Source organism: Solanum stenotomum, chromosome 3 (genome assembly GCF_019186545.1).
Source record: "Solanum stenotomum isolate F172 chromosome 3, ASM1918654v1, whole genome shotgun sequence".
NCBI classification, from domain to species: domain Eukaryota; kingdom Viridiplantae; phylum Streptophyta; class Magnoliopsida; order Solanales; family Solanaceae; genus Solanum; species Solanum stenotomum.
The window spans coordinates 59,644,559-59,658,624 of NC_064284.1; the positions used below are offsets into that span (position 1 = coordinate 59,644,559).

General features: G+C 33.1%; 2 protein-coding genes across 3 annotated transcripts in view; one reads left to right on the forward strand and one right to left on the reverse strand.

Moving 5' to 3' along the window:
- Positions 1-14,066, forward strand: part of LOC125859849 (uncharacterized) — a 662,179-nt gene that overhangs the window by 354,045 nt on the left and 294,068 nt on the right. The window lies entirely within an intron of this gene.
- On the reverse strand, positions 992-12,588 carry LOC125859842 (probable amino-acid acetyltransferase NAGS1, chloroplastic). Of its 2 annotated transcripts, none has more exons than XM_049539677.1 (10): positions 12,067-12,588; positions 9,559-9,646; positions 8,265-8,470; positions 7,975-8,126; positions 5,972-6,389; positions 5,460-5,557; positions 4,622-4,733; positions 4,348-4,507; positions 2,458-2,530; positions 992-1,407 (listed from the first exon to the last, which is right to left on the reverse strand). In XM_049539677.1, exons 1-10 carry the CDS (start codon positions 12,436-12,438, stop codon positions 1,257-1,259), a joined length of 1,830 nt encoding a protein of 609 aa, XP_049395634.1. In that variant the 5' UTR covers positions 12,439-12,588; the 3' UTR covers positions 992-1,256. The 2 variants fall into 2 exon arrangements, with proteins under 2 accessions (XP_049395634.1, XP_049395635.1); XM_049539678.1 differs by lacking the exon at positions 12,067-12,588 and adding an exon at positions 10,277-10,722.

Below are 14,066 nucleotides of genomic sequence, written 5' to 3' on the forward strand. Positions count from 1 at the left end.
AAGCTTAATTGACGATCCATAATGAGGCTACTTGTGAATTTTCCTCTAGTTTGAACTTTTGATCAAGGAGAGTGTCATGCGGTTTCACCTATATAACTTGAAACTTTTAGAACTTTATTCTAGAGTTTCACTTTTATAAGTTTGAATTCTAAAATATTGTGTTGAAGTTTCAACTCGTACACTAATGGTCCATTTGGATATGTGATATGATGTTCCGATTTGATATCAGATTGATTTGATTTTGAAGTTTTGTTTGGAAATGCAATTTGAATTTTTAAGTTGTATTTTTTCTGGTAAACATGAAATCCGCTAGTTGTTAGGACGATAAAAATTTCTCCAATTCTTTATACAATCTTACCAAAAATCAGCAAACCATAGTTCATAAACAGAATATCGAAGTATCTTAAGGCACCTCAAATAGCATATCTCAAAGATACACTAATCAACAATGGTAACAAGTAACAACTGATTATTCTTTAATAGAATCCTTTCACATGGTACAAACAGTCTCTTCACATCGAACACGAGTCTTATTTGCACAATTTAAAATGATGGGTTATTTTTCTTTTTACAAAATACAAACTATGAGTCAAGTTTTACATTATAAATTTTTTTAAAAAGGTTATTTCTCAATTACATTTCAAATGTCAATTGTCTTCCAGCAACAAATCCTAAAACTGGCTTCTGGGTTTTAACTTGAACTTTTATTTGTTTCCACTTTGAAATGAGATGAGAACAAATTGAAGCCATTGAAAAACGTACTTACATATTTTCACTAGATGCAAGCCCTTATTTTACTGCTATATAGAACACATTAAAGGGTTAAATCATAGTCTCATTGCCTAACAATAAGTCCACATTTTGCAAAATTTTACGTTGAAGTTACTGAACCGATAAGTCGACCATCCCTAGACCATGTTATGTACTGTTACCATAAGCAAGAGGCTCAGTTAACACACTCCAATCCACAGGAATCAAATATACATCTATGGAGCACAAGAAGGAACCTTAGCTCCAGCTTTTCTTAACATAAACTCTCAAAATTTGACCCGAAATGGTAAAAGACAGATGATGTTAGCAACCAAATCAAGCATAGGCTACATTATAAAGCAGACAATGTAACATTCCTGAAATTTTACAGGCGCATATTTTTTCTATGATTACACTTAATGGACACATATTAACAAGGATTGCCCATTTAATCCAAGCTTATTGCAGAGCCACTACAGAGATCAGCAGAAACCTCATTTTTGTTCTTATGAAAAGGGGTTGTCAAAGCGTATACCACTTCTATCAGGTAGCAGCTTCTTCATGTAATACTTCGACCTACGAGAGAGATTGATCTTTTTCCTTTTTTGAGCTGGTATGCAGTCAATGGAACATTCAGAAAAACCGCGCCTCACAAACCTGTGAAGGAGAGAAATGTATACATGAACATCAAATCAACAAACCATCTGTTAATGATATTTTTCTTGTTCAAGGACAAAATCCAGTCTCAACTTTGAACATTATATGAATGAAACTATGACAAAAATGCTTGATTGTGAGGTTTCTTGCATATATCAAGGAGTGGATATATTAAGGATTTGGAATTGTAGAACAGTTTAGAGAATCAGAGGAGTGGGTTTCACTTGTATAAGCTAGATGAAGTCAACAAAATCCAGCCAATGTGCACATATTGAATAAAGATGGACAAACACACGAACTTCATTATTTAGTTAAGTATACGTAAGCACATTGTGTATTCTATCTGTTCTTTAAAGCAAATGCAGAACTCGTATATCGAAATTATAGTAAAGCATCTGAATACTCTTGCGGGTCAGTTTTTTCTTAAGAGAAAATGTTAGATTTATTAGAGCTCCATTTTGAGTTTAACAAAGTAAAACACATGAACTTCATTATTTAATAAAGTACAAGTAAGCACATTGTGCTACTCTGTCTGTGCTTTAAAGCAAATGCATAACTCATATACCGAAATTATAATAAAGCATCTGAATACTTTTGCAGGACAGCTTCTTTTATTGAGTTGGTTAAATAGGATCAACATCCATCGTATCAAAGAGCTTATACTTTTAAATTTTTATTTTATAACTCAAACACATCGTTGAATAATATTTATGCGATTTTAAAATTTTTATACTCATTGATATGAATTACACACGCATACCCAAAAAACAAGTAGTAATACTAATAATAAAGAGTCAACCAAGAGGAACTCTTTTCTTTTTACCCTTTATGATTCTCTGTACCTTGACATAGCATCTTAGCTTTATCTCCCTGTTGAAATGACTTAAAGACTTGTATTCTCAAATTCGGTATAAATATTGCAACAAATTTAATGACACTCAGTTATCTGCCATTGTCCATTGCACTTTAGTTCGGCAATCAATGTTTGTTCGCCAATTGGAAGAACAATGTATATATTGGCCAGGGAGCAGGAAAGTGGAAAGAACGTACCAATCAGCTGTGCGAGTTGTAAGCAGAAACAACATTTGCAATCCAAGGGAGGATGCCTTCTTCTCAATGTAATCTGCAATTTTTTTTGGAATAGAAAGTTATTGGCTATTGCAATAATAAGTGCAGAATTTTAATCAGACCAAAATGTTCAAGGACACCAACTGCGTTTAGGTAGATAGAAGAGAAGTAAACACATAACAGTTTGATACGATCCTGGAAAGACAGATACTACACAGCCTATTGTGAACAATTCCGAGATGTTTAGTGGACCATTGACTCGTGTCAAGACCAAGGCGTTCAAGGAATACCTCCTTTGGAGCTTGGCAATTGTTACAAACAAGTTGAAGAGAACATTGTTGCAAAATACAAGTCAATACGTTGCATTTGCTACCCAAGTAACATCTAATTGTCAAGTTTTGGGTTAAGGGTATTCCAAATCTGTGATCTTTGTTTTGTAAGTATTACTGGACTACTCCTGGAGTATTCCTCTATTGATAATACAAGTTACCTTTCTCAAAAAAAATCAATGATCTAGAATCACAACTTTGGCTTGGACTTATTCCTATAAACCCTCATGTCTTAGTTCCTGTTTATTAATAAAAAAGTAAAAAAGACTGTTGTTTTCATTGTTTTTATTGTTTAGATTCAGGAAGAATTATTAGGAAAAAAAAAACAGGAGGAAAGAATCTTCTTTGATTCTTGGCTAGACAAAATCTTCCATTGGTGGGCAAAAATTTGGATTCTGGTTGAGAACAATCTAGTGCTAGTTCACAGTAAAATGTTCTTAATATTGAACTCCAGTATTTAATTTGTGCTTTCTCATTTATTTCGTTGATTTTAATCTGTTAGCTTTTATTATCCCTTACTCTTCCCATCAATTCCATTCTAGAAAATTACCTCAAGGAATCCAACAAATGTTAATGATTTCGGTGAGTTGATTTCGAACTATGGATTTTCATAGAACAGAAAAAGGCTAGACTGTGTCAGATTATTAGAGCGAGTAGAAGTTGTATTGAGAGAAACACAAGAGTTGACGGACATCTTTGAGGGAAAACACATAAGGGTGTAGGTGAGGAGCTTCTATATCTAATTGTTTGCTTTCAAGATNCAGTAAAATGTTCTTAATATTGAACTCCAGTATTTAATTTGTGCTTTCTCATTTATTTTGTTGATTTTAATCTGTTAGCTTTTATCATCCCTTACTCTTCCCATCAATTCCATTCTAGAAAATTACCTCAAGGAATCCAACAAATGTTAATGATTTCGGTGAGTTGATTTCGAACTATGGATTTTCATAGAACGGAAAAAGGCTAAACTGTGTCAGATTATTAGAGCGAGTAGAAGTTGTATTGAGAGAAACACAAGAGTTTACAGACATCTTTGAGGGAAAACACATAAGGGTGTAGGTGAGGAGCTTATATATCTAATTGTTTGCTTTCGAGATTTCTTCCACACGTACAATGAAATTTGGAGGAATGGATAATCACAAGGAGGAATACTAAATGATCACATTCCATTGGTATATACGGTATGTATAATTGGCTCATTTTAATGCTTGGGCTTCATAAAAAATCTTAAGGTATTATTGGAGGTACTGAATTAATTCTTACAACTTATGTTGGTGGCATTGTTATCATTTATGATGATGTTCTGAAATATAACCCGTCATTGATGGTAAGTCTAGATTCATCATGTCTTTATTTTATGCTTTGCTCTGTTTGCTAATCCAAGTTATTAAAGGCTTCAGGAAATATCTTAAACTTAAGATTGTTCCTTTGTTAACGTGTTTGCAACTTCATAGGGCAAACACAAATAATCACAACATCCTGAAACTGCTTACATGCATTATTTATCGAAAGAGTAATTAGTTTTACTATGAGAAAGAGTTACCAAGTAATTTGTCTCCTTGTCCTTGGCCACGACAATCAGGAGAAACGGCAATAGCAGCAACCTCTCCACATTTTTCTTCAAAGTAAGTAAAGAGAGCAGCACAAGCTATAATATGGCCTTCTCTCTCCACAACAATGAATGAATGCAGTGCCTCCACCAGCTAGAACAAGTAAAAAACACATAATTATGAAAAAAAAAAATGATATACAAACATTAACCAAATAGAGGCTGATTTAGTAACTATTTTAGCATAATAAAAAGCATCAAGATTAACCTCTTCCTCGCTCCTTCTGATCAATGTTCCAGACTCTTCTAGAGGTTGTAATAATTGTTTGATCTCGGGAATATCCGACAGCCTAGCCATTCGTGTTCCTTCGTAAAGATCACTGAGAAAGAGAGATTCATGCACATCTTATTCGAAAGATATTCATAAAAAAGATTGCAAATATCAATTAGCCATGTCCTAACATAATTATGTGACTGAGAGTACAACTTTTAATTCTAGAGACAGGGAAACCATGAACTTTTGTGGTGAGAAACATAATGTCATATAGGGAGTGGATCAGACAACCAGAGACATGCAGATTCTCACTGCTCGTGGAGTTCTGTATATCAATATTGTAAAAGGAAGGCTAAGTTTATTTTGGCAATGTAAGTAGCTGGTTAAACATCTCAGGAAATTCTGGATATTACTTCTAATAGTCATATACCAAATTGTGTCCAAGGGGATTGAATCTTTTAAGTTGCGCCATGGATTTCTCCGCAAAGAAATAAAATGTCAAATTTGGATAGTAATAATAGCACAGTAATTTCCTGCTGTTCTTCTCCACATTTGGTGGTGTTTTAACCATGATGGTGAAAGGTGACTCACATTAGCCCAATTTGTTACTCTTAACCTACTGAGCTCGTTTATTGCAGATTATATTTTTGTCTTCTCATTCATGACTTGCTTTGAAAGTGAACTATTTGTACCATGGATTTGATGGTTCAAAAACACAAGGAAAAGTGAATATCATTGATCAACTTAAAGAGGAAATGATGTAAATGTGGAAAAGTGAATATCAACATGTCTTGACTAAATTACAATCAATATTTCATCAAGATTTGCATACCTAGCTACCATTGTCCCAACTCCATCTCTTTGGAACAATTCCTTTAGTAAAACTCCACCAATAGTACCATCCAGCAGGTGAACTCTTTGAACACCGCCCTGATGGCAAATGGAGTACAGAATTGGCAAAACTTTTAACCAATAAGCCAATAGAGATATCATATTGATAAATGAGGAGTCAATTTAGTAGAGGCATGAAAATTTCATCAGATGATAGATCACTGTGAAAGTTGATAGTTGCTACACACAGCAAACCATATATAGCCATAATATGTAGTGAGAACATGAAACTAGTTGACTATTCTGTAAATATACATATCTCTAATGCACAAGCTATTATAAAAGAAGTTTTAACAGCAAAGAGCGATAACTTCCAAAATCTACCCCTTTAGTCATCAAGGGTCAAGTTTAGAGAAAATGCAATTTTCTGTTGTATATTTAGGGTTATTTATTGTCTAGTTTAGACACTTCTAAAAATCTGCAGATATAGTGATTAGACAGCCAGGATCTTACTCTGCACACAAAAGCAGCTGCAGCTAACTCTGAAAGATAACCATTTAGTCGACTTAACCTCTCTTGTCCTCCAATGGCAAAACCCTGTTCACTAGACCAAAGCCCATTCCCATTGTCAAAACCAACACCATTCTGAAAAACACTGTATTTTTGGTTAAACCCATTCATATTGTAGGAAGAGATTGATCCATTAGAACCATTGTGATCTAAACAATTGAAGTCCTCTTGACTGACAGCTTTTACATAATTAGCTGCTGCCTCACTTTGTTCTGCTCGTTTGCGAACCAGCATGTCAGCAGCTTGAAGAGTCAAGAAACGAATAAGACGGCCAGACTCATCCAGAATTGGACCATCTATAATACAAATCAGTTTCTCTGCTCCTAGAGCCAAGGCACAAGCTGTAGCAACTTCATATGTGCTTCAATAAAATAAAACACATTATCAATCTTAAAACTCAAGGCAAAATAAAGACGGAAAGAAAAAACATATCCACAAAACACTGACTCATGATTGAAGAGTCGGGAATGTTGTGTGCTGAGCATCTAGCTTAATCAATCAGAAAATGGTTATAGAAAAACGAAAAACATGTTACACATTAGGAATTGTAAAATGAATTAACTCAACATGGGATCATGAAACAGATGACCACTGTGTAATACAAGTTGAGTTCCCAAGATAGTAGATTGATTTAAAAGATAAGCATTCACACCAAGGGCTGTGACACACTTAACATATTCACAAAAAGCTGACTCACAATGGTAGTTTCAGAAAAATGTGGTGTACTGAGCATCTAGCCTAATTAATTAGATATAGTTTTGTACAACAACATAACCAGTGTAATCCTACAAGTGGGGTCTGGGGAGGGTGCGGTTACGCAGCCTTGCCCCTACCTTTTGAAAGTAGAAAGACTGCTTCTGATAGAGCCTCTAGAAATAGTTTTGTAAAAACATGAAAAACTAGTACACATTAAGAAATGAAGTAATCTCCGCAAACACATGACCACTGTTTAAAACAAGCTAAGTTCCCAAGAAAAGCAGATTGATATAAAAAAAAATAGCATTCCCGCAGAGGGCACTGACACACATAAAATCGTGAAATTATTGGCTTCTACCCATGGTGAGGGATAAAGATATGTTCAAAGTTCGATGTTAAGCTAACTTCAACTCCACAAGTCCATCTATATCACCCCTCCAATAGATGGGAGTCATAATGTCGCATATATGTGTGTGTGTCTGCACGAGCACAATATTTTTTATTAGTACTATCTTGTAATGAAAGAAGAGCAGAGAAAGTTATTGGTGTACTGCCTTATCACTCTGTTGAGAGTGTTTGAATTGTATCTAAAACTATATGAATCGTGAAGAAACTAATTGATAGGTAATGTTACTATAAGAAACCACCCAAGTTGAGTGTAACCTATTCAATCGAGTAAACATAAACCCAAAATGTGACCAAAATGAGATCAACCTGAAGTAATATTTCTTTTACAATTGTTAATTTTACACTTCTTCTGATAATAGTTGGCATGCACCCTAGGCATAAATCACATTCTTGCTAGTTATTTCCCCCTTTTTCGTGCTAAGATTTCACTAGAAGACTTTTGATTGACTTCTGGGTTTTGATCCTATCACTGAAAATTAAGTACTGCAATCTTCCAAGCGCACGAGTTTTCACAAAAAAAAAGAAGATGAAGAAGAATAAGCAGGTGAAGAAGAAGAGAGAAGGAGCATTTTATGCCTGTCAAGCAGTTAAAGAAAGAAAGGAGAATGTCCCATAAGTTAAAGGAAACTTGAAAATGGAAGCTTACCAGTTTAATTAAAAGAGAGGGTAGAACCGGAAAATTGATCACTACTAAGCTGAAGTCTTATGTATCACTATGCTCTAGTATATAGCTTCCTGAAATTCTGTTTATTCATTGATTTTAACGATTTGCGTAGAACAAGATGCAGGACTAATGATGCATAACATCAACAAAGATACCTATCAAAAGCCATAAAGCATACTTGCAGTTCAAAACTTCTCCAGAGCTGGAATATCCAAGATTGCTTAATAACACAATGCTATCCTGATCAAGTCTCTCACGAATGCGAGAAATGTCTATCTTCTTTACTTCACCAGTCGCCGCATAATCAATTCCTTCTACAACTCCTCTTCTCTGCCGGAATTTATAATGAAAATCCCAAGTCAACCTCATTATCATTGAAATGACATTTGATGCAAAAAATTTAAAACCCAAAAAGAATGAAAATACATTTCATAATATTTACATTGTACAATGACGTTATATTCTCACCTTCATTGCTAGAAAATTACCACTAGCAACACTAACACCATCATGCCAGCGACTATTTTCTCCATGCCGGCGGACACCAGTCAATGATGGCCCAGGAGACAACTTTGCCTCTATCATAAGACGAATTCTCCCAGCTGCATCCATTGCAGCCATCAGTGAATCAGGGTCTGTTACTCTGTAGCGGCCTACATACTTGGGCTCACTTCCTGTAAGAAAGAGTTTTCAAATCACTTGCTTCTGAGAATATTCTTCTTAAGATAGAGAAAAAATTGTAGTTTAGAGAAAAGAAAAATAATATAATGGTGCTAATTAAAAAGGAAAAAGTAGAGGACTTTGAATAGTAAAGACTGTTAAAACTCCTTTGCATGCAAATTTTGGTTACTTTAAAATGCATAATTATCGAGGCCATTAATGCTATTGATTCCTCTTTCTATGAATGAAAATGGATGCCGAAGCTATGGGTTTCTCCAAGTTAATTTTAGCAATCTTTGGAAATGTATTACAGTCAATATAATAGGAAAAAGGATCTTGCATCTAAACTATTTACTACGTTATGAGCTCCAACTCATCATTAGCAGGTTGATCAAGCTTTAACCTGAAGTCTTCACTGTTTAAAGCAGACCCAAGCAATTGTCGAGCGAAATTAGAGGCAGAATACCTTTTAGACTTTACCGAGTCTTTATTAGCTTAACATCTTCTGAGTTTGTGAGTAAAACATGTCTAGATTGTTTCTGTTCATCTGATAGGACGATGCATGTACCAACGCAGGGACACTTTCTAGACGATGATAACATCAAGACGAGGAAAATTAACATTTTAATTAAGACAAAGTCATCAAAACTCCGTCTGAGATAACTAATTAATTGATTAACTCTGTATCAATCACAAACTAGCCAACACCAGCTATATGAATCAACTGAATTCACATTCAGCTCCATTTCACTCCAATACTAAGTACTCCAGAGTGGCTTTTATAATTACATTATGAGTTCACTAAATCTCACAGAACATGAACATACAAGTCTTTCACTAAAGTACGAAGACTCCTGGTAAATACCAACCTACTGCAAGTGGTGCCTAAGCTGAATTTTTTTGTAGACTCCTGGTAAATACCAACCTACTGCAAGTGGTGCCTAAGCTGAAATTTTTTGTCTATCATTAAGAATAATAAAATTAAGAGAAAATAACAATTATTTGCTATCAGCATCAGAAATAGTGAAGAAAACACACGTAGCGGCTTGAAACTAGCACTATAAAACTGAACAAGAAAAGAAAACAACAACACTTTGCTGACCTCTTTCAGCCAGAAACCTATCAATTTGGACATGAGTTCCAGGTACAAGAACAAACTTGATTCCCAGGCCATGAAGGAGCGAGACATCCTGCAAAGTTGTGTGTAAATCAAACCGTCATGCATTACTAAAAGTGGGATAAATCAACAAACTAATGAACTTACAATTACCAAAAATCAATCAATTACTACTCAATCCCAAACTAACCCAATTCAACTATGTGAATCTTCTATATCCATTTCACTTCATTTCAAACCCATTAAGAATCTTAAATTTTTGTTCAGTTAAAGTTCTTTTAAAATTTAAAACTTCTCTAAATCACACATTAAGCAGCAGAGTTACAAAAATCTCCAACCAAATCTTATTTTAAAAAAATCCAAACTCGGAATTCCACTACTAGAAAAGGAAAAAAAAAAAAACACATTGAGCTTACGTTTGGCCATAGATCTTGGCAGTAGTTTCTGAAAATTTACCTTCAAATATCTATTTGGCCATGAAATCTGATCTTCAAACATTTTCAAGTTCCCAAAAACTCGCAGTTTTGGAAGAAATTTCACTTTCAATCACAAAACTTCATAAAAAATTCAATTAAAATGCATGTTCAAACAAAACTAATCACAACTTCGTAAACTCAAATTTTCAAGTTTTAGCTTCAAAATCTATGGCCAAACGGGAGGTGAATATCCTGAGTAGAAAGACAAAGTTAAAATAGGAACATGCCATGAGAAGATGATCCAAATGAGGACTATCTACAACTTCAGCTGAGATTAAAACAACGAAAGTGCTTCCTCTATGCGCAAGAAAATAAGGCCAAGCTTCTCGAAAAAACCCAACGAATAAGTCATCTTTTATTGCACTGCTCACGTCGGAAAAACTAGCTGCACTTTCTGTTTCCCCATAAACACCGCACCTAATTGACAATCTCTTCGAAAAATTAACCCTTAATGATAACAGCTTTCGCCTCCCTTGGAAACTATTTCCAACTGGAGTTGTCCAAACATCGCTGCGAGCGAAAATTGGTAGCTTACATTGTTTAATAACTGGAGCACAAGGCCTTGCCGGCGAAGATGACATTGGAAATTTATGGGGAGTTGGTGGAGTCAGAGTCGGAGAATTTTGAAGAAGAAATGTTCGCCGGAAACGGGAATGGACATGAACCGGTAGTGCTACTGTCGACCCGGTCTGTCCGGCTCGACCGGTCTTCTTATTTATTTAGGTAAGATATTGATTGGTGACTCTCAAAGTCTCAACCATGAATGTTATTATTATATTATATTATATTTTATTATTTTATTGGATAATGGATACTTAACATATAGTAGTATTTAGAATAAATTATTAAATTATTTTATTTTTTATTGTTATATAATATTACACATAAATTATAGGACATGAGTAAAGCTACTATTAAAAAAAGACAAAGTAAAAATTAAATATTAAATAATAAATAAAATAAATACTAAGATAATAATGTGATCATATCAAACTGATTGTTATATGTGACTTTTCATCATCCTAACAATAAATATGAATCGTATGATAAAATAAAATTTAATTAACAATTAAAGTAAACATAATATTTAACCTAACAATACAATATAGTATACAATAAATAGCATCATCAAAACAAAAAAGAATATTTAAATTAATTTAATTATTAATTCATCGTAATTAAACAATTTATAACTATTACCGTACTTATAAAATATTTTGACGACAAACTTTACAATTGATTTTCCTGAAGTCCATTTCCAACAAAAGGCAATCATTAATTAGTCAAGGTAAAAACAATTTGTCGTTTCACTTTTCATGATCTTTTTTATTTTAGTTTAAAAATAATATATTTTTATATCTAAAGAATTCTTATTTTTTTGTTTTTACCTTTTTAATGCTTTAAATACGACTTTCTACTTTTATAATTCAGCAAACTTCCTCGTAAATGGCCAAGTTTAATTTATTGCAATCGACTATTTATAGCTCCTACAAGTTACAATGATCTTATTTTGCGTTCACACCGACAATAGTTTTACACGTAAACCACATGCACCCTGCACATATATTTGATATATCTTTTAAAAAATATTAATGATTTTTTAATAATATATTTGATATATTTTTAATTTATGATTATAATATTCAAAAGTCTTATTTATCAAAAAAAAAAAGAGACAAATAAATTAAAACTAATTAAATAGAATTATTAAATTCAGGTCAATCAAAGTTCAAATCTATGAGTCCTCCATTTATTACAACACATAAGACTCATTAAAGATCTATATTACGTAAGTATTTTTTTAAAAATGCTTGAACTTGAGACAAAATAGAAGAATTTTATTCATCTCATTTTGATAATAATATTCACGTTTTAACGTCAAACAACTCTGAATTTATTATTTACAAAAATATAATGTAAATATACATCTAAACTAACTATGTTTAATTTCATTCTTTTATCAATTCGATATTAAAAACATACTGATTCGATTAATTTAAAGTTTAAACACACATACCTTGATTATGGAAGACAAATAAGGGCTATCAATAATCTCAGCTGACAGAAGAACAACAAATGTTCGATCCCTATGCGCAAGAAAATAAGGCTGAGCTTCCCTCATCATCCTCACAAATTCGTCTCCTTCGTCATTATAAGTTTGAGTCGTTGAATCAGTCACTGATGCTATCGAACTATAAAAGTAATCAGTATCACTCATAGTAATCGTTCTACCATTTTCAACACCGCTGCAGCAATTCAAACAAATCCCCTGTTTCTCATCATCTCTTCGAATTCTCAAAAATCCATTTCCTCCTTCTCCACGAGTACCAAAATCGAACTTTTTCCCCATTCCCAAATTCCAACCACGATTCAATTTCAACATCGCCATGAAACAATTGAGAAAATCAACTAATTTATTACACTAAACAACTTTTTTTATTGTAGTGCTATAAACACAAAGGCAGATAGGATATTAAACAGTAGAAGTAAAGAGAAGACAACTTAATTGACAAATCTTCACAACGTGTTTATGTTTCCTAATGGCACTTAGTTCCATAGCTTCAAAACACTTAATAGATCAGTAATTGAAATTAAAATGAGAGATTAAATGAATGATTTTAGAAGGAGAGAATTAATTGCATTGGCCTAATTTTGTGGTGGTTGAGTCATGGATGGGGAGAGGAATGGTATAAACAGAAAGGGGAAAAAGAAATGTGGGTGGCCTTTGGTGAGAGTTTTTCAAGAATCATTTCAAGACAAAATTAGATTCTTTTAGGTTATATATATATAAAAAAAATGTTTTGTCCACTCATGAGGTTGTTGGAATTAATGGTGTGTTTGGTACTCAAGGAAAATAGAAATAAGTGGAATTTTTATATATTTTTTTAGTGTTTGGTAAGTAAGAAAAAAATATTTCTTTTGTCCAACAATAGTTGTCCACTAGTGACTTGGCAATTGGTACACCCCTTAAGAAACTATAAAAGGGTAATTTTACTATATCACCATTTGAATATAATAAATACAATGTCTTGAAAAATATAATAGGAAAATGACTATAATTAATGATAAGGGTAAATTAGAAATTAAGTATAAAATTATCCATGGATTTCATAAAGTGAATAAGTATTGTTGGACGAATGAAATATGATTTTAAGTGTATTTATATGTAAGTCGAATTAAGATTTTAACTTTATGGATTCTAGAGAGTACGTAATGGCAGAAGCAAAATCAAGATTTTAACTTTATGGGGATTTTGAAATTTAGGATGTCGTCTTGAGGTGCTAATAACTGAGTCTTAAGATATGGACATATTTATTGAATTTCTTATTATTTGAGCAAAAGATACTTGGTTTTGCTTCTACCTCCATCCAGACAGTGGGATGGTCGGGTGGGGGTGGGGTGGGGGGAGGGGGAGTGTGGGTACGTGAAGAGGAAACAATTAAGTAAAATATAACTTAAAAGTAACTTGTTTGACCTACTTTCATTAGGAAAATTATTTTCTTATTTGTAACAAATTTATTTAATTTTCCGAAAAAAAATATCTTTAATGATCAATCAAACATGAAAAATTAAAATACATTTTGCAGAAAATCTCTTCTCCGTACTATAGTTGTTTGGTTCACATTTAAAATATCCCATAAATGTAATCTTGATATTAAAATCAGGATTACCAACAACCTAAATAATTTATCCTAAAATACTTTTTTTCATAATTTTGTGTACAATTAAATTACATTACAATAAAACCTCTATAAATTAAAACTCGATCAATTAATAATCTCTCTAAAATAATATTTTCCTCCGGTTCTGACTTGGGCCAATGGAAAAAATCACCAATTTCGATAAGATAATATATTTCCAGAAGACCCCTATATAAATATATGGTCCCATTAATATCATAAATTAATAATTTTTTAAAAGAACAAATATATCTAAGACAATTTAGTCAGAGGCGTATCCAAGGAGGGGTCACCGGGTTCACGTGAACCCATGCTCCCCTCCCGAGATCATATATAG

What these genes read in the sequence shown, in the direction of transcription:
- LOC125859842 (XM_049539677.1), bottom strand. Translation starts at nt 12,438, where the DNA reads ATGGCGATGTTGAAATTGAATCGTGGTTGGAATTTGGGAATGGGGAAA. An exon ending in CAGCTGCTTTTGTGTGCAGA is followed by an intron (nt 5,558 to 5,971) that starts GTAAGATCCTGG and finishes ATTTGCCATCAG; the next exon opens with GGCGGTGTTCAAAGAGTTCA. An exon ending in TCAGAAGGAGCGAGGAAGAG is followed by an intron (nt 4,508 to 4,621) that starts GTTAATCTTGAT and finishes TACTTGTTCTAG; the next exon opens with CTGGTGGAGGCACTGCATTC.